The sequence below is a fragment of the Macrotis lagotis genome, chromosome 1 (genome assembly GCF_037893015.1).
Source record: "Macrotis lagotis isolate mMagLag1 chromosome 1, bilby.v1.9.chrom.fasta, whole genome shotgun sequence".
Lineage (NCBI taxonomy): Eukaryota > Metazoa > Chordata > Mammalia > Peramelemorphia > Peramelidae > Macrotis > Macrotis lagotis.
This window is the reverse complement of record NC_133658.1, coordinates 186,569,070-186,589,721: the sequence shown is the minus strand read 5'-3', so window position 1 is coordinate 186,589,721 and position 20,652 is coordinate 186,569,070. Positions and strand designations below refer to the sequence as shown.

The window sequence follows — 20,652 nt, the reverse complement described above, 5'->3', positions numbered from 1 at the left end:
AGAGAGAGAGAGAGAGAGAGAGAGAGAAGGAAGGAAGGAACTAAGAAGAAACTAAGAAGAAAAGAAAGAACATTCACGTCTTTCCCGATTGGGGGCGAGAGAAGCAGAGCGGGGGAGGGGATTCGTCTAAACCTCAAACCGGAATCGTCTTGTTTGCCTGGATCACGCTGTGCATTATTTTACTGTCATCTGAGCAGCTAATCTCGCGCCGATGGGCTGCATGAGATAAGTTTCTTAGCGAGCCGTGATTGCAGCCATAAAGATTAATAATATGCCCCCCCCACTAATTCTCTTTCCCTCCCCTCCCCACTACCAAAGGGGAAGTGAGAGGAACAAGGTGGAACACACTCTCTTAGTCACATAACATATCCACTATCTAAATACATTTTTATATATATACATATGTGTATAGTGTGTTTATATGGATGTGTATGTATATGTGTAATATGTAAAAGTTTTAAAGAGCACCCACGACCTTATTGGCTCTTGTGTGTATGCTTTAACTGAGAAGACAGATGTGACAGATGTGCCCACTGCAGTGTCTGAATCGCCCCTCCTCGAGGAAGCCCTACTTTTCAAGTTCCTTGGGTTTCCCCATCTGTATTGTGAAACTGAAAAACTGCAAGGGAAATAACGGGCCTGGGCCAGGTGGGGAACAGGGAGGTACCGCATTCACTTCCGAAATTGCCTTGAGGAAGCTTCAGCTTTTAAAAGCTTATTATTTTTATCATCATCATTATTTTTAATAAACTTTCTTTTCTCCTTTAAGGGCTGAGTATCAGTGCCGGTCAGCCCACCCCTTACCCTCACGTTTCCCTCCCTCTCTCCAGACCCCACCCCTCTCCAAAGGTTCCATTCCTTTGGGCTATACCTTTTGGTTCCTTTTCTACCTTCCAGATCTCGAGATCTGGAATGAGTGAGAAAGGGAAAGACCGTGGGGTGGTTAGCCGTGAGGGCCTGGGAGGGAAAAGGAGGCGGCGTCCCCTTTAAAAGCGAGGACTGCGCTGCCACTGCGCCGCCGCCGCCGCCTCCGCCGCCGCCGCCGCCACCGCCGCCGCTGCTGCCCCAGCAGGACTCCTGGGCTCTGCTCTGCTCGGCTCTGCTCGCCTGCTCTCACTCCCTCCGGCGAGTCCCAGTTCCCACAGGCCGCCTGTGATTGGCAGAGAAGACTCAAGCCCCCGAGGTCGTGACATCAGCAGCAGCCAAGAAACAAAAAGCATCAGGAGGCATCAAACCGCCTCAATCAATTTACAGCAAGAAGACAACACACACACACACACACACACTCACACTCACACGCGCGCGCGCGAGCAGGAGGAGGCTGGAAACCCGCGTGTGCACTCGGCAGAAACTCGAGAGCCAAGTGTCTGCTGGTCCCCATCCCCAAGTGCTTCGCCATTCAGGAAGGGACTCCGGAGAAACGGGGAGGGGGAGAGAAGTCTCGGAGGGGAAGAGTCCGGAGTCAGCGCCTGGGACCTGCGGGACACACACCGGGCTGGAGCGGCCAAGTGCCCGGCGCTGCGGCCAGGGATGCCAAGCGCCCGGCTTTTAAGCTGAAAAAGAAGAACATTTACTTTTCTATCTGGATCCGCGAGTCCTCTCTACCCACTGACACAAAGGACGAGACAACTTGTGGAGCGGCGTGTGTGCGAGCAAAGGGGGGAAAAGAGTGGAGAAAAGGAAAGCCCCTAGCCTGGTTTGCCTGGGACTGCCTGCTGACTAACCATCTGCTGGAAGTATGCTTCGGAGGCGGGCTGGACTTGGGAGATTTTCTATTTTCTGCTTAACAGCTGTAAGAGAGGCAAGTTTGGAGTAACACCAAGTGATGCGGAAAAAAAACACACCGAGAGCAGAAAATTCTCCTGCAGACGCCAGCCCTGCCGCCGCTGCCGCCTCTGCCGCTGCCACCCCTACTCGGGCTGAGCTCCCCGGACTCCCCTACAGGTACAACCCAGGCGATCGCAGCCCACCCTCCGCCGCGGGGAGCCACCTCTGGGCACCCTTCTCTCAGGATGTGTTCCCAAAACGATGGGCGGCGGAGGAGCTAGAGAAGGGTCCGAGAGACGCCACCCCCCTCTTTTCTCCGTCCCGGAGGAGAAGGCAGTCAGCGGGTGGTTTTTCCTAAGGACGACTTCAGAACTTTCCCCCCCCCTGCTTTCCCCTCCTCCCCCTCCTTCTCGCTGTTGTTATGTGTCAGCACTTGGCTGAGGACTTCTTGAACTTGCAGAGAAAATAACTACCCCCAATCCCCCTTCGAAACTGGTGGCTTTTCAACCGCGGGGAAAACATTTCTTTTCCTTTGACCCTCTCCCCCTCCCGGACCCCCAGCTTCTCTTCCTGGAGACTGCGATCATCTCTGTTGCCACCCGGGAAAGGGGGGGCCGCCTCGGCAGGCACCAGGGAGGAGGAACGGATACAAAAATCACAGCTTTAATCTCCACCGCCAGAGCTTTTTCCATGTGGAGGCTGTTTCAATGGACGTGCCCCCGTGTGCTTCTTAATCAATCGGCAGTCTCCTAAAGGTAGAGGAGTGCTTCTCCGGGGGGTGGGGAGGGCTCGCACCGCGAGGAGGGGGCGGGTGTGGGCTCCGGGGATGCTTAGAGCTTTCCGCACCTATGCCGACCCGCTTCCCGGCCGGTGACGGAGGCTCTAGGCCCACCTCCACTTGCCTTCAGCTCCCCAAGCTCCCCAGACACAAACTCCCTCCCCCGCCCGGCGGGCGCAGCTCGGCCGAAGGTAAACACCCCACAGTGCCCACGTGCAGCGCGGTCCCAGCTGCAGCTGGCTCCCGTCCCCCCCCCCCCCCAGTGCACCGTCCCCCCTCATTCCTTGGCGGCTCTACTCCAAGACAGCTTGAAGCGCACTCCCTTCTCGCCCCTCCTTCCTTCGCCCCTTCCCTCCCCCTTCCAGGATATTTTATTATGGCTGTTAACACTTCCCTGATGATTTGAAGGGGGAAAAAAAAACCTTTTAAAGAGGGTTGCCCCTCCGTTCCCCTCGTTCCACTCAGAGCCCTTCCCCGCTGCCAACCAGGTACCCCGTCTCGCTGCTACACATCTTTCTTAGGAACTTTACTGCACCTCCCTCACTACTGGCCCCTTCCTGCCACTTCTTTTGGAGAGAGGAGATCTTCCTATTTCTAGAGATAGCAGGACAAAGAAGTTTTCCCCCTCTCACTTTTGTTTCCCCTTTCACTACTCTGACATCTGAAATAATACAGACCCGGCCACCCCCCCCCCCAACACACACACACACACTATCTAGACTTTCGTGTAACCCTCCAACGTGTTTCTGTACATACAATACTTTTTCCTTGTGGAAGGTCTGTGCTATGTGCGTGTAAAAGGAAATATTTCAACATGCCTATCAAGTCTGTGTGATATACATAGATTTATGTATCATATGTGCTTGCATGTGTGTATCTGGAAGTGGTTGTGCCCTGAATCAGGTATGTTCGGAAGTCGTGTTGTGAACGTGGTATGCCTGGAAGTAAAATACAGTGTGTGCGTATCAGGAAGTCATTCGCATTGTGTGTTTTCTAATGCAAAGCGATATGCTGTGTGTTTACGTTCATATGTGTGCTGAGCAATTATGCACGGCGGGTGTAATGTTTCTAAAAGTTTTGTGTTATGTGGTTTTGTATAGCTGAGATGAGTCCCTTGCGTTGTTAACTTGAGCCACGGGAAATGGAGCCTTTGCATTTACGGGAAGGCTATCTCCGCAGCTCAGATGCCCTAGTTTGACGTACAGAGGGACAGGGAAACCCCTCTGCCGTCTTAAAGCACCGGTGTACCCTCCCCGTATCCCCCAAATTCGATCTGGCCTCTGGCAGACGGTTTTGAAGGCTTAGGTTGAGGTCTCGGCAACCAGTGGAGTTTCCGGGAGATTGAAGAAAGGTGGGGGACAGGGGGGAGGGGAGGGAAGGTGGTGGTACTAATGTAGAGAGTGGGCGGGGCGCGGCCCGGGATGGCAGCCCCGGCTAGCGCCCACTCCCCATGGCAGTCATGGCGCCCCTGCCCCCTAGAGGCAGGGGTAGGTGCAGGGAAGCTCCCCGGAGCTCGGAGAGCTTGGGGAGGCGGCCGCGGGACAGTGGCGCGGGCCGTGGCCGGGGCCAGATGCGGACTTGCTGGGCAAGCTGGCACGCCTGGGACAAGCGTGCCACCGGCGAGGGTCCGGGCCGGCTGGCGCGGTGCGGCTGTCGAGGAACTCCGGGACTCACCTCCATCCTTGCTTTTTTGCCGTCCGCCCTTATCCTTTCCCCACCCCACCCCACCCCTCCCCACCCCCCTAACCCTCTCTGCAGGTTGACCATGGTTGCCGGGATCCGCTCTCTTCTAGCGCTGCTGCTGTACCACGTCTTGCTGGGTAGTTCGGACGGCCTCATCCCGGAGGTGGGCCGGAGGAAGTTCGCTGAATCCGGCCGCTCCACGCCGCAGCAGTCAGAAGAAATCTTGAGCGAGTTTGAGCTGCGGCTGCTCAGTATGTTCGGGCTGAAGCAGAGACCGAGCCCCAGCAAAAACGCGATCATCCCCCCCTACATGCTAGATCTCTACCGCCTGCATTCGGGCCAGCTGGGGGACCCCACCATGGACTACCAGCTGGAGAGAGCCACCAGCCGGGCTAATACTGTCAGAAGCTTCCACCATGAAGGTGAGGGACTGGGGAGGTAACTGGGCAGGCGAGAGGCACGAGCAGGGATCATCTCTGGCCTCAACAGTGCCTTAGTAACCGAGTCTTCCAGATGTGTGAGGCAGCTTGGTGGCTTGAAGTCGTAAAACCTGGGACTGGGTCTTTGAGGTCCTATGCCACAGCTTATTAGCTGTATGGCATGAGACAAATCATTTCCCCATCTCAGTGTCCTTATCTGGAAAATGGGGGGTGGGGGTGTGGGAAGACTAGATGATTGCTAAGATGCTTCTGGCTCTAACATTGTGATCTTGAGACATTCAGTAAACATTTGTTGATGGAAGTAAGACAAGAGCCAGGGAAACTTGCCTGTTCGGTTTTTTTTTTTTTAATGTCTTGTGCTAGTGGAGGGAACAGGGATTCCTTCTCCCCCCCCCTTTTAATCCAACATTAACTCTGAACCATTTGAGTGAACGGCCAGTTGTGATATACATTGATTGTTGCTTTTCCCTCTGCACCTCCCCCTTACTCCCTCTTAATGGACACACAGGAGATGTAATGTGAAAGGTAGAGCATGCAGATTAATTCTGGGGGATAGAAACAAAGGTAAAACTGCATCCCCTTAACAACATAACCTTTTAATAAAGTAAATATGAAAAGTTTGCAGGAATTATATACGTAATGGGGGGGCAAATTAAAAGATGACAAAAAAGGCTCTGTGTTGACACACTCTAATTCTTCTTTCCATTCCATTTTTCATTTTCCTCTTTTGAAATCCAATATGAGAGATTTTCAGTCCAAGTCCAACTAAAAATTCCACACAAATAGCTAGTATTTTTTAATGCTATATATTCCCAGAAACTCCTAATTTACAGTTGTTCTGGGATGGTTTGGAAGGCTTCTAATCCCTATTTAATCCCTGTGAGAGATCAATTCAACAATCAATTGGATTGTTTCCACAGTGACTTTTTGTCTTTTGCTTAAGTCTGTGATGGTTTTAGTGTAGAAATAATCCTTAAGAATCCTGCAGATGAAAACTTTGTACCAGCTGTCCCTTTAACTTTATATGAACCTAAACTTGCAGGTAATGTGATTTTTTTTATGATAGTGGATAGAAATATTTCTAGTTAAAAGCAGAATAGTATATTGTTTACAATGTCCAAATCTATAGCTTGAAAAACAAATAAATACAGCATTTACATTTTATTTAAGTTCTTAACCAAAACAAGTAGTAAAACATCTTATTAGAATGCCATTTGTTTGGAAGTTTTTTTTTTTATCATTTACTTTAATGCAAATAGAATTTAATTAGGGCTTTGAAGGTTTTCAAAATCCTTTACAGATATCTCATTTTATCTTCATAATAATATTGTGAAGTAAGTGCCATTTTTAATCCACATTTTAGAGATGTTTTAATATCTGCTAAGGGATATTATATTTCTTAATTCTAATTGAATAAAATATTAGAATAAGGCAAGCAGACATATTCTAAGACATTAATTTGTAAAGAGTTAGGATTAGGGCACAAAGGATAGAGGAATGGGATACTGACCCATGTAGCTCCTTTGGGGAGTTGCTTTTCCTACTGCTGAATGTTCTTAGAAAATATAATGGTAATAGCCTACCCCCAATTATAAAGATTAATCAGAAGAGTCAGCCATCAGATATTTTCTCACAGCTCTGAGGATGACCTTTATTGGTTAAAACACTTGTTCTTAGTGATTATTGAGTGTCAAAGCAGGCAAAAGAACAAAAACAGCTTCTTACTTTTAAATATCCTCATCAAGAAGAGAAAATCTTAACTTGATAACCACTTTCATTTTCAAGCTCACTTCTCAGGCTTGTGAACTTTGGTACCCAGAACAATAAGATCTAATTCAAATTCTTGAGTATTTACCCAATGAAAATTCTGAAAGGCTCTGTTGATTTTTGTAGTAATGTCATTGTTATTATAGCTATGACCCTTGTCACCAAATTCTTGGAATCACTGAAATTCTATGCCCCCCTCCTCCTCTGGAAATAGGTCATTTAATAAGGAAACTTTATTTCAACTTAACCAAAACTAGAAAAGTTGTGTCTTATTAAATATTGAGATCATTTAAGTTTTATAAAGGAAATGCCATTTGTCCACACTTATCATCATAATTCTAGAGTAGAAGGAATCTCATTGACAATCTAATCCCCCACCATTTTATAGATTGGGAAATAGATGCTCAGGAAAAAAAAAATGAAATGACTTCCTTAAGTTCACAAAGACAGTAAGAATTAGGGAAAAGGATTTGAACAGAGACTCTGACTTTATTTAAAGCTCTTCCATCTGAACCAGGCTTTTTTTCTACAAACATAATGTAAACTTACGTGAATTTGACTTTCTATATTTTTCATTATTTGGTACCCCAAGAAAGCTTGATCAATTTTAGTTAATCTGTAAATCATTGTTCAGTCCTTTTTATCACAACATTTTACATATGAGGAAACTAAGGCAAATAGGATTAAATGATTTGCTCAGGGTTGCACAGCTAGTGAGTGTCTGAGATTGTATTTGAGCTCAGGTCCTCCTGACTGCGGGCCCAAGGCTCTACCCAGCTGCCCTTGAGTAACGTATTTTTACTCAAGTGAGGTATATGTAGAATTAGATCTTATTTATCAGATTCATAAACTGTATGTCAAAAAGGATGAGGCAGTGAAAAAAATATCAGGTTGTCATGACTTGATTTAGATAAGGAGTTGAAATACTCATACACATGCTGTTTCCCTATCCAATGTGATGGAAACTCATGAATATTTCTATTTTGTATCATTCTGGATATTTTATTTATTACAGCTTTGTTAAGGCTGAGTCATCATTCTTTGAAATGGTACTTGATACTTACTGTTACAAGTATGTCAGTGGCCTTTGCACCGTACATAGCAATAAATGAAAATATATTGGCACTCTGCCATTATGCTCTTTTACTAGAGGACAAAATTCAATGTTTGGCCATCATCAAAGTTTGTTTATTTATGGAAGGACCAAAAGTTTCTCAGAATAAGGAGCAATCATTGATTTCCCTAGTTTATAGCTTGGAGTTCTAAAGACAGTATTGTATGTGGCTCCAGAATAATTATAGCAAAGCAGAAAATGTCATTTTTGTAGCCCTTTCATTCATTGTAAGGCTAATCCACATCATGTGTTAGGAAATCTTAAATCACTGGTTATCTGTTATCATGTTTTCCTTTTAATTCACAAGTCCTGTCTGTGCTATTTTTTAAAGTGTTATACAAGCATTTGTGTCCTGATTTCAAAGGAAAGAAAGTGACACACTTCTTGTTAAAATTTTCCTTTGAACTTGGGGAGGCTTGAACTATGAACATTAGCTCCTCTATGTGAGAAGAGCATTTAAAATTCCTTATATAGATAAGTCATTTTTATTTTTACAAGCTATTCTCAGATACCCCAGGTTTGTCAGTTCTGTTAAACCTACAAGGTCTGATTCTATGCTGGTTATGGAATATAGGCTAGAGAAGAAAAGTGTGAGAGACACCACATTCTTTTCATAAGTTTGAAGGATTGTGACCCATTTCCTGCTCAGAGCCATTATCTTTTCCCCTTATTCCCATGATGATAGAAACTTTAAAATTTAGGTAAAATTTTATTAAATCATGAAATTCTCTGTAAAATCCCACTCTGAATTTCAAGACCCAACAAATGGCTTAGAAGTGATGTTATTCAAAGATGCAAGCCACATCTGACCCAAACATGTGCTCTATCTATATCTATCTATCTATCTATCTATCTATCTATCTATCTATCTATCTATCTATCTATCTATCTCCATCTCTATCTCTACATTTATCTCTCTCTCTATATATATATATATGTATATATATATACATATATATATAGGCATATGGCTGGTCCCAATACAAGTTCTGTTTTGAAATGTCACAATAACATAGAAGTTGTTCTGAGTTTTATCCTTTGCCAGCAGAGCACTAGCCCATGAAAGCTTAATAAAAAAATCGCCACAAGTAATGGAAGCCAATTATGTGAAGACTAGTCTGATTTTAAATTCAGAGAATCTCATCACTAGGTTTGGTTCAGCCACCAAAAGTCTTAAGACCATCATTTTCTAGGAGAGGGAGTTCCTGTGCTGGTATCCACATTGAGAAAATCATGCATCTTTAAAGAATAATAATAATACAAGAGCCCTTAAGTAAAAGGTTCCTCCTATATAGTAAGTACTTTGAGAGTAGGGACACATTTATCTCTATATCCCCTGAAATTCCTATTATCTTGTCTATTACACAGTATGATCATTAAAGGTTTATTCTAGAGAGATCTTAGAGATCATTTTTATCCAGGGGTTCTTAACTTGGGATTCATGGATGGATTTCAGGGGATTCATGAACTCAGATGAGAAAGCTATTTTGATATTTCAATATAATTGGTACTCTTTGTGTTTTATTTTATTAATTTTAAAATATTATTTTGAGTAGTCCAAGGATTCAGACAAGGAAACTGAGACCTCAAATCTAAAGTTGCACTAACTAGTTAGTGACAGAACCAGGCTTCAGAATCTAATTTTTGACTTCTCTAAATGAATGACTGAAATGTTGATGTAAGGGAAGAGGACAATCACTATGAAAGTGATTTCCCCTTAGTCTTTTGGTAAATACTGGTAGAATGTTCAACCTCATACAATGAGCACCACACACACACACACACACACACACACACACACACACACACTCACACAAACAAACACATATAAATGTTTATATTTCCTATAAATTCAGTCTTGTGGCCTCTAACTTCTTTGGGTGACAATATGATGTAATGGCATATTTCAAATTATAAGAAAGCATATCCTAGGCTAAGTAGGATTATTAATAGGTAGTTAATAATTAAAGTGGATTTTTTTCTTTTTTGATAATGGCATCATCTTGTTGGGGAGGGTAATATAATTTATTACTTTTCTTTGTCTTTTCTCCCTGTTTTACAGTGAATTTTCCCTATATTAAAAGTCTTGGCATATTATCTTGTTTGTCTTTTTTTGAAGAAGAGTTCTTCCCTATTGTTATTATTTCCACCTTGAGTGACATTGTCCGAAATGTTAGAGCAGTGATTTTAAATATAGTCTAAACTGCATTGCATGACATCTTTAGTTTTCTCCTGGAGTTTTATGAAGTTTTCAAAAGAAAATTCATTGTAATTTCATCTTGGAAAGCATAATTTCAAATTTTGTATCAGTACTTTAGAACTACCAGATCAAACAGATGCTTTGACATCACTGTTTTAGAGAGACAGGTCATCACTGTATCCTAGCCCTTTTACTATCTTTCTGACCATTAGCATTTTGTAGTTCTTCATTTCTGTCTCTGTATAACTGATTGAGGTTACAGCTCATATACAGCTAGTAGATATTTGAGGCTGAACTTGAACTCGTCTTCCTGACTCCAGAGTCAGTGCTCTATTCTATTCATATCCACTGCCTCTCTCTCTCTCTCTCTCTCTCTCTCTTCCTCTCTTCCTCTCTCTCTCTCTCTCTCTCTCTCTCTCTCTCTCTCTCTCTCTCTCTCTCTCTCTCACACACACACACACACACACACACACACACATTCCTCTAAAATTCAAATGCATTTCTTTATTTCCTGGAGCCCAGATTAAGGACTGGAGTCCTAGATGATCTCTAGGTTACTTTTAACTCTAAATCTATAATCCTATATAGTTATGTTTAATAAATATTTTTGAACTATTACACTGATTTTTCATGAAGATTTTTCTTTTACTATATTTCTAATATTGGAAAAGGGGCAGCAAGGCATAATAACCTGAGGACCAATCTTGAAATTAGGAATATTGGGAACATCTACTCAAACCCTGCTTTCTCACACATCCTATTTGTGTGACATTGGACAAATCAAATACCTTTTCAAGAACCTAGGCAATTCTATTCATTATAGTTCATTTGCAGATCAGCATTGGTGAAGGGAATTTCTTATTCTGAGGAAATCAAAGGACCAGATGAAAATAAATAAATAAAATAAAGTTGGGATTGAATTTCACATGAGATCATTATATAGCTATACTGCCATATGACATTCTGTGTCCTCATTTATTTGTTCCCATAGCTACTTAGTTCATGCTGGCAAGATTTCCTATTTCTGCTCTTTGGTTCATGAACTCTTGATATCAGGTCTGTCTTTTGCCTTTGATTTTATCTTCCTTTGTCTGGGAATGAGAATGAAAAAATAGATTAAGTATTTAATACCCCCAAATCTGGAGAAAATATTCAAAAATCTGGTTAAATCATTTAATGTGTTTAGATAAATGAATGCTGACTTTGTGGTAGATTAATTGAATTTTTTCCACCTTAGTGTGACTGCTGAATGGCACAGTTATAAAGTCCTACTATTTTTCTCTTTGACTTTTTTTACTTTTCCATAAGTATATTGCCCAAGCAAGTGCTATCAGGTTCCAATGCCCTAAACTTCTGCTCCCTCACAAAGACAGTGCACAATGTTGTCAGCAATATTTAAGTCTCCATATTTTGTGTATAATACCCACTGAGAGATCCCCATAACTACAGAGCTAGCCTCATGTAAGAAGATATGGTGGCTTTCATCCTACACCTACAATATCTATCAATTAGTTGTATTACCCAAGGGCACATCACAACCTCTCAGTGTTCAGGTGGCTCACTAAAGACTATGAAGGTGCAAAGAAAGTGCTGACCTGCCTTAGCAGAGTGAGTTTCCTCATCTGGGAATTCCCTAATTTGATGACATCACCAGTCTCCTCCCTCTATCCACTTCAGCTGAAACTTCTAAACTTTTGCTCTCTGGCCAGCATGGAAAGCAATGAAGAGCAAGTTTGAGCAAGGGGATTGGTTCCTCTGATACACCTTTTCAAAAATCATTAATTTATTAATTTGGTAAAAAATATGCCTTGGTAGTCCACTTAGCCAGTAGATAGAAAATAGGTTCATTTTTATTTTCTTTTTACAATTTAAAAATAATGTTAGATTATTGCCTGTACTAATATATTTGAGTTTCATACTTCATTAAAGTCTGGAGATGACCCTAAGTTGTTGGAGGCTATTCCAATAGAAGACTATTTCTTTTGGCTGCAGTAACTCATAAAAATGTGTAAGCATGGGAAAGAATGCCTTCCCACCCCCATCCCAAGCACCACTTCTATGGACTGATCTGCACCAGTGTATGGAGTATTCAAACCAATGAAATCCATGATTTAAAAAAATATTAAGCAACTTATATTTCTGGTTGCTTTATTATTATTCCTCTCTCCCTTCTTTCCTTCCTTCCTTTTTGTCTCCCTTTCTCCTTCTCTATTGCTTCCTTCTTTCCTTCCCTCCTTTCTTCTTCCCTCCCTGTGCTTTTCATTCATGTATTCTTTCCTGCCTCACATTTGGGAATTTCTCTTTCCCATTCTTCTCTGCCACCATTTTCTGGTTACCTCTTTTTTTTTTTTGCAAGGCAGTGGAGTTAAGTGACTTGCCCAAGGTCATACAGCTACATAATTATTAAGTGTCTGAGGCTGATTTGAACTCAGGTCCTCTTGACTTCAGGGGCTTTGCTTTATCCACTGGGCCACCTAGCTATCCCTTTTCTAGTTTGCTACTTCACCTTAATTTTCTTTTTTCTTGTTGCTTCTCTTCACCTTTCTTTTTGGACCTTGTTTTGTTCTTTCTGACCCTTAAGAAATGACTCATGCCCTTCCTTTGAAGACTCATCCAGGGAGTGGAATAGGTAAAGAACCCAAGATAAGCATATTTATGTGGGTTCCTAGCAGCATGTTGCTATCCCTCTGACGTACTTTAACTCACATAGCTATAGTCAGGACTGCCTTCATGCCACTTCTACTTTGAAGGGATGATAGAAAAGTGCCACATGATGAATCACTTGAAAGTACAGGCTAGAAAATCAATATTATTCTGCTCATTTTCAGTTTTTAATTTCTATTTCATTAAAGTGATTCTCTGTATTATTCCCCCTTTTGAATAGTCATTTTGTGCCATCTTTTCTTCTCCTAGTCTTTCCCCACAACATTTTATCTCTTTAGTTTATTGAGAAGATTTCTTCTTTTCCTTATCCTATGTTTTAATCAATCTTTTTTTGGCTACTTGACAGAGATTTTCTCTTTTATCTTCATCCTTTCCTAGTTTATTTCTGTTTCTCCCTCTTCCCCCCTTAATTTCTTTATGTGTGCTATATTAAAATGAAATGTCTTCAAGAGTAATATGCCTTTCCCTCTTTGAGTCAGATTCCCTCAACCTTCTCAAGTTAAAAGGGAAGTATGATAATTCATTTTTTTGTAGTCATATTAGGGGAACTGGGTATGAAGGGAAGAGGAAGGGTAATTATATACATGAGAATCATTAATCATCTTTATCCCAACTCTCTCCTTAAGTGCCTGGTACCCAATATGTGTAGAAGTTAGCTAAGTCAAGGTCTGAAAGTTTAAGTGCAGAAGATGGAGAAAGAGGAGACTAATGTGTATTGTCACTCATGAAAGTTTTAGGTAATAATTTGTAATGCAGTTAACCTAATAGTAATAGTATTTGGCAGTGGGAATATATTGGCTAAGTATAGAGAATGCTGATTGGTTTTCAAAGAATCTCATCATAGCAGAAAACCTGGAATATTTTTTTCTTGGATTGACATTCCCCAATGTAAGCAAAGGAGTTTTCTGTAGTATCCCCTGGCATGTGTCTCCTTATTTTCTGACCGTGGTTCAAAACGCTTGCATTTTTGCCAAGATGTCATTTACAAGTGTTGTTCAATTCATTTGGTTTCTAAAAAACTAAAATTAGCTTTGACTTTTTAAAAATCAAAACTGAATTGCTCCTTAGCAAATATTCACATAAATTGGAAAATGACTGCTTCCCTTCCCCCCTCCCCCCATTAATCTTACTCTTTAAAGACAGAAGCAAAATAGTTAGTGAAGAGGAATTTCTCTCTTTTGCTGATACACAAAGTATTACCTTTGGAATGGTGGCCTGGCCTGTATTCTGTGTCATCAGGTCTCTTTCCAAAGGCATCTGGATTTTGTAAAGGACTCATTACTAATAGTCTTCAATGGTTAGCCATAAAAAGAAAGGAAGGAAGAAAGAAAGGAAGGAAGAAAGAAAGAAAATGTAGTCTCTGCTTGTTATGACATGAAACTGTAACATAACAAATTTTCCTAGATTTTTAATTAGGTTGGTACCCTTAACTAAGTGGCTATAATTTAAGATCAGTGGTCATTTTATCTTTTAGGAAGCTTTAAAATCAAGATGACCTTAATTAAATAGTAACCATATGCATCAGTGTGTTCTTTGTGAGATAGCAAACTCTCAAAGTGATTTACACAGGATACAGTATAAATGGAAAAAAAGAAACAAACTTGCATGTATGGTTGAGGAGAATAGTATTCATTGGAGCATTCTTCAGGGTATAACCAATAAATTCCCTTCTACCAAATTTTCTTTAGCATCCATAGTCCTCTTTTAGAAATTATCTAAATTTCTCCTCTCATTATTATTTGTGATGGGGTATTCAGAGATGGATTATCAATATTACTGAAACTTTGAGAGGAAAAACTTTATGGTTTTGAATCTCATCTGTAGTAGGTGTATGTGTTTTAATATACTTTCCAGAAACACATGGCTATGCATGCACATACACATACAAGCTGTTTTGCTCTTGAAAATATCTGAAAAGTAACCTGACTTTTGGGGTCATGTGGAGGTCATAGGAAAGACTACAAATGGGAAGCTATTTCACTTCATATTGTTTGGACCTAATTACCACAGTATCCTAGTACCACCCATGCGTTTCCCCCAAGAAGGAGATTCATATAAATGCCCTTGTCTATGGACTATTGAATGAAATAGTAGGGTGTGCTTCGTAAAATATCATCACAGATGTTAAGTTCATGGTCTTTAATTAGGACACTGAAATCTGTATATCAAGATTTGTAAATCATCTAAATTGTAGAGTAATGTTTTGGAATAGAGCTTAAGGGATTGACATTAAAGACGTACTTTTTTTTTTTAAGAAATGCAATAATTTCCGTAAATCCTCAGTCAGTTTTAATCATTCTCATTAAACCTCTACTAACTACAGTGCTAAAGTTTTTTTGCTAAAGTCCTTGAATTCCAAAGTAATGCTTCATAGTTCTTTCCCCATTATTATAACCACCTGGAATGTAGTATTCCAGTATTGGATAAAAAACATGATAGTGAATTATATTTTTGGTTCCTACCATATATGCTCACATAAACAAAATGTAGACAAAGAGAAACTTTTTCTTAAAAAAAATTTCTAAGCTTTTCTAGTTGCTGAATTTCAAAATTTGAATTGAAAACTTTCTATTCCAATTGCCATAATTTGTCTGTTATTGATTTTGTTTTTGTTTTTCCTTTTTGCAACCAAATCAGAATCTTTGGAAGAGCTGCCAGAAACAAATGGGAAAACAATCCGGCGTTTCTTCTTTAATTTAACTTCCATCCCCAATGAGGAGTTTATCACCTCAGCTGAACTTAAGGTTTTTCGGGAGCAGATACAGGAAGCTTTTGAAAATAATAGCAATCACCACCATCGTATTAATATTTATGAAATTATAAAACCAGCAACATCCATCTCTGAATACCCCATCACAAGACTGTTGGACACAAGGTTGGTAAACCACAATGCAAGTAAATGGGAAAACTTTGATGTTACACCTGCTGTGATGAGGTGGATTGCACAAGGACAGGCAAACCATGGGTTTGTGATAGAAGTGGTTCACTTGGATGATGACAGAGCGGTCTCCAAGAGACATGTAAGGATTAGTAGGTCGTTGCATCAAGACGATCATAGCTGGTCACAGATAAGACCATTACTAGTGACTTTTGGCCATGATGGCAAAGGACATCCTCTCCACAAAAGAGAAAAGCGTCAAGCAAAACACAAACAGCGGAAACGTCTCAAGTCCAGTTGCAAGCGACATCCTTTATATGTAGACTTCAGTGATGTGGGGTGGAATGACTGGATTGTTGCCCCACCAGGGTATCATGCCTTTTACTGCCATGGGGAATGCCCCTTTCCATTGGCTGATCACCTGAACTCAACAAATCATGCCATTGTTCAGACTTTGGTCAATTCAGTTAACTCCAAAATTCCCAAGGCATGCTGTGTACCAACAGAACTCAGTGCGATCTCCATGCTCTACCTTGATGAAAATGAAAAAGTTGTGTTAAAGAATTATCAAGATATGGTTGTGGAGGGATGTGGGTGTCGTTAGCACAGCAGAATTTTAAAAAAATATATATTAGACAAAAGCAAAAAAAAAAAAAAACCACAAGTTGACACTTTAATATTTCCCAATGAAGACTTTATTTATGTAATGAAATGAAAAAAAAACACAGCTATTTTGAAAATATATTTATGTCTACAAAAAGTTGGGAAAACAAATATTTTAATCAGAGAATTATTCCTTAAAGATTTTAAATGTATTTTAGTTGTACATTTTATATGGGTTCAACCCCCAGCACATGAAGTATAATGGTCAGATTCTTATTTTGTATTTATTTACTATTATAACCACTTTTTAGAAAAATAGCTAATTTGTATTTATATATAATCAAAAGAAATATAGGGTTTGTACATAATTTTCCAAAATCGTAGCTGTTTCAGTTGTGTGTATTTAAGTTGAAAAGTATACATGGAAGGTTACTATGGCAAAGTGCATAGCACATTTGCTTTTTGCAGTGCTACTGTTAAGGTCACAAGTTCAAGTCCAGAAAAAAAAAAAGTGGATAATCCACTCTGCTGACTTTCAAGATTATTATATTGTACAATTCTCAGGAATGCTGCAGGGTGGGCTGTCCAATCCATGAGAACTGGCATCTTCGTTAGGCGGAATCTTTGGATAAGAACCAGACATTGCTGATTAAATAGAAATACTGAAGTTCCCAACTAATTTGCAGAGCGATTACAGCAGGGCCAATCAAAACCTTTAGTAAAATGTTTGAACTTATAGGAAAGTGAATGATGGCTTTTTATTCTTCTTTCCTTAACTAGTAACCCTTTTAAATAGCTATCCTGGCCAAAACATTAAATAAAATATAAGAGTTCTTCATTATTAATACTGTGGTCACATATATTTAAAACCTACTTTTGCTGGCCCTTGTCTTAACAGATGGGAATGAGTCTTTAAAAAAAAACCAAAACTTCAAATGGGAGCTTATTAAACTAAAATGATCCCTGTCTTCAAATTTTGCCCCAAGTAAAACAAAATATTGTCATACATGGTTTCTACCCCAGTGCTGTCTGTCAAATTCACTTGCTTTTCTTTCTAAGGTTCTATGTTTGAACGCATTTTCCAAATGTTAAACCTATTTCAGATAATAAATATTGGAACTCTGACATTTCATTCTACAAAGTCCAATCTGTGAAAGAAAATGGTGCATTTATACAGCCTTTACAATGCTACCTTGTGTTTGCATTGCTGTTTCTGAAATCCTTCATCTAAAAGGGAGTAAAAAAGTCTAAGGCATGACTTCAAATTTGTTAGTAAGATGCTAACCAAACTTATACTTGCACCAAAGAAATTTTTTTTCACTTAACTTGTTATTCATGAACATATTTTTTCCTATTAGAAAAGGTTCATACCAAACAAGCTACCAAAACAGGCTAAGATCTGGGCAATATGGAATGTGGGTTCAGAAATCATATCTCATGCAGTATGGATAGACTGAACAGGAATTTAGAAAAATAAAGATACTGAATATTGTTTCTTCTGTAAAAACTGCCAGTTGAACTAGAGCATCTCCACTTTGTAATCAAGTAATTACCCTTCTAGTTACATGAAAATTTTCAAGAGCTCTAACATACCAGATTCACTGAACTGTGGTCATGATTGATCCTGATAGAACTAAGAAATCTATTCCTAGATTTTCTGTTTTACTCTAATCCTGAAATTGATTTTAGAAAAATAATTGTTATGTGGTGCAATTGTCAGTTATATTTGGATTCTCTTAAATGATCTGGATTCAAAGTCCATAATGTTATTTAATAATTATTAGAACATGTCTAATGTTCTCTTTAAGGCAATGAAGTGAGAGGAGTTTTAAATTCAATATTGGTCATCTTCCATTTTACAATTTAAGTTTCTTGTTCCTATCAGCAACTGTGGATAAAGTCAGTTATTATTATTGGTATGTTCATTATATTGTTGTTATTATTATTATTATTATTATTATTACTGATCAACTTACAAGACTTTGAAGAATTGGATATGATTGCAATCAGGATGATAAAAGACAATGCCATATGAAGAGCACTTGAAGGAAATAGGTATGTTTAGTCTGGCAGAGAAGTCTTAGGACATGAAAGCTGTCTTTTTGTATTTGACAAGTTATCACATGGAAAGAGGATTACACTTATCTTGCTTGCCCTCAGAGAGCCAAACTAAAAGCCATAAGTTAATGTTTCAAAGAGGTAAATGTGGACTTGAAATATTTCTGACAATTAGAGTTATTATATAAGAACCAGCCTTTTAAAATATGAGAACCTCTTAAGATATTGGTGATGAATCTTTCCATTATAGGAACTCTTCAAAAAACAGTTAGGGTTGTTCTGTGTACCAATAAAGGGGATTATCTCCATCAACAAAACTGAATCCTTAAAGTAAGGTTATGATAAAGGAAGGACATGAGACTTATAAGTAAAATCGGCTCTTTCAGGAAGTAGTGTGTTTCTCAACACTGGAAACCTTTCAGTAAAATTTGGATGGACATTGATGTAACAAGTTACAGAGGAGATTCTTGTCCAGGTAGGGTGACTGACTGACCTTTTTTCAAGATCTGGGAGACTTTGATCTCTAAGCTCTGATTTTTTTTTTCATTGTGACAGTGGCAAAGAGAACTTCCTATCCCCACAGTATTATATATTGCGGATAGGTGAATAGTTTTTACAGCTCTCTTAAAAACAAATCTTTTTCATAGTTGTTTCACTCACTTGTTCACAAATTCCCTGGAAGAGGACATAAAGCCTCAGGAGAAAGAATTAGATGCTAAATGTCTAGATTCTTTTTCTAAAAGTTTCATCTTTTCCTCTTGTACATGTCTGTACAGTAGGATTGATTAGGTCATACCTCAAAATCATGGTAAGAAAAATGTCTGTTTATGAATTTGTATGTTATATATTCTGTATATAATCATAGGTATATATATATATATATGTATATATATATATTATAATACACACACACACATGCATATTGTATAGCTTCTATGTGAAGAATTTTCTGAGGAAACCATGACAAAATTGTGAAGAATGGGACTTGGTGGTGATGTTGAGATCTCCAATAGTATTGAATTCTTTCAATGAGAAGATACAGGGATGGTAGTGGAAATGGTTTTTCAACTTCTGGTGCCAATTCTGTTGTTTTTAGAGGTACCTGACCAAATAGATCCTACTTACTTGATGATACAAAAATTGACAAGCAGATTTTTTTTGCTTGGTTTCAGATCTTTTTCACAATTTATAGGCTTTCCCCCTCACCCCTCCCTTCTTCCAACCAGCAAAAAAAATCTACCTAGAAAACAGGAATATTTTGTTTTGAAGTCTTTTTCTTCTTTTCTTCTTTTCTTTAACATATAGGATGTTAAGTACTTTCCAATAGCTGTAACTAACTTCATGGCCATCGATGTGGCTTTACAAATATATCATAAATCTGTAGGATATTTTGAATTCTTCAAGCATTGACCTGGCAGCATTGCTATATGTGCCTTTTGCTAATATGTGAAACCCAAATAATAGTAGCTTCCCAAATTTTCTGCCATGTATCTCCTTTCATTACTGATTTAATTTTGCGGATTCCTTTTCTGGTTTTATACTTTTCTCTTTCCCCTTGAGTCCCACAGTTATTGTATCTTCACTATTATGGCATCTCCAGATCTCTAGTCCTTTCCTCCCCCGCCTCCCTTGAGAAGAACTACCAGTCTCAGCTTCTGTTTCAGCATAATATCTACTCCAGCTTCTACTGTAGGTTGTGTCTCAATAGAAAAAAAATAAAGTCAAACAATTATCTGTATGGGCAGATCAATATAAAGACCCCATTTGAATAATTTAGATCTAACATCTTTTTTATTCCTTGATAAGAAAGGGGAAATAATAATATGGATTATTGAATACTTACTATATGCAAGCTGGTAGTGTATTAATGGCAATGTCCCCTTAGAGACATTTGACCTAATTTGCCATTTTAACTTCTATAAATCAAAACAGTAGACAATCCCCAAATCACTTTATATTTATTTTTTGTGATAATTTTTGTATTAGATTTATCTTTCTTACTGTTTTAGAGAATGATTTTAAATATTAGCCTGAGTATAACTATATGCAGAACATACATATATACACATACACAGATATACATATGTACATATTATATGTATATATCTATGGATATGTATAAATAATATATGTATAAATAAGTATATATGTATAAATGAGATTTATTTTAAGGGCCATGAATAATCTGAAATTAGAAAGTCATATATATATATATATATACATCAAAGAAAATGAAAAAATTTGAAAAATAGAAAATTATCAGACAGATAGTCTCATCTCCTTCCTTTATCATAATCTTGATTCAAGGATTCAGTTTTGTTGGTGGAAACCTTTTAGCAAAGTTTGGATGGTCATTTTTTTGAGTGGTGGAGGTAATCCTCTCTATTGGTGCACAGTACAACCACAAGTGGTTTTTGGAGAATTCCTACCGTGGAAAGATTCATCACCAACCTCCTTAAGAGGTTTTCAGTCCAGTCCTTATACAATAAAAATATAGTCCTTCTCCAGGCCCAGTCTTGAAAATTTTCTAGTTTGGTGGCATCTGCCAGAAATTGTATTTTACTGCCATACCCAGTACCTTCCATCAAGATGAGGCCCTAGACAAGGCCTTAGTGGTACAGAAATCTTTCCTTCTGGTAGCCGCTATTAACCACTTTGTACCTCTTCCTTCTTTCCTCTGACTGCACTCTCACCCCCACC

At 39.3% G+C, this 20,652-nt stretch overlaps 1 protein-coding gene across 2 annotated transcripts; it reads left to right on the top strand.

Annotated features, from left to right (window-relative positions):
• The first annotated feature begins 1,112 nt into the window (after positions 1-1,112).
• BMP2 (bone morphogenetic protein 2) lies at positions 1,113-20,032 on the top strand. Of its 2 annotated transcripts, XM_074209482.1 has the most exons (3): positions 1,113-2,522; positions 4,304-4,650; positions 15,051-20,031. In XM_074209482.1, exons 2-3 carry the CDS (start codon positions 4,311-4,313, stop codon positions 15,893-15,895), a joined length of 1,185 nt encoding a protein of 394 aa, XP_074065583.1. In that variant the 5' UTR covers positions 1,113-2,522; positions 4,304-4,310; the 3' UTR covers positions 15,896-20,031. The 2 variants fall into 2 exon arrangements, with proteins under 2 accessions (XP_074065583.1, XP_074065584.1); XM_074209483.1 differs by lacking the exon at positions 1,113-2,522 and having other exon boundaries at positions 4,305-4,650; positions 15,051-20,032.
• The last annotated feature ends 620 nt before the right edge of the window (positions 20,033-20,652 follow it).

What these genes read in the sequence shown, in the direction of transcription:
- BMP2 (XM_074209483.1), top strand. Translation starts at nt 4,311, where the DNA reads ATGGTTGCCGGGATCCGCTCTCTTCTAGCGCTGCTGCTGTACCACGTC. An exon ending in CAGAAGCTTCCACCATGAAG is followed by an intron (nt 4,651 to 15,050) that starts GTGAGGGACTGG and finishes CAACCAAATCAG; the next exon opens with AATCTTTGGAAGAGCTGCCA.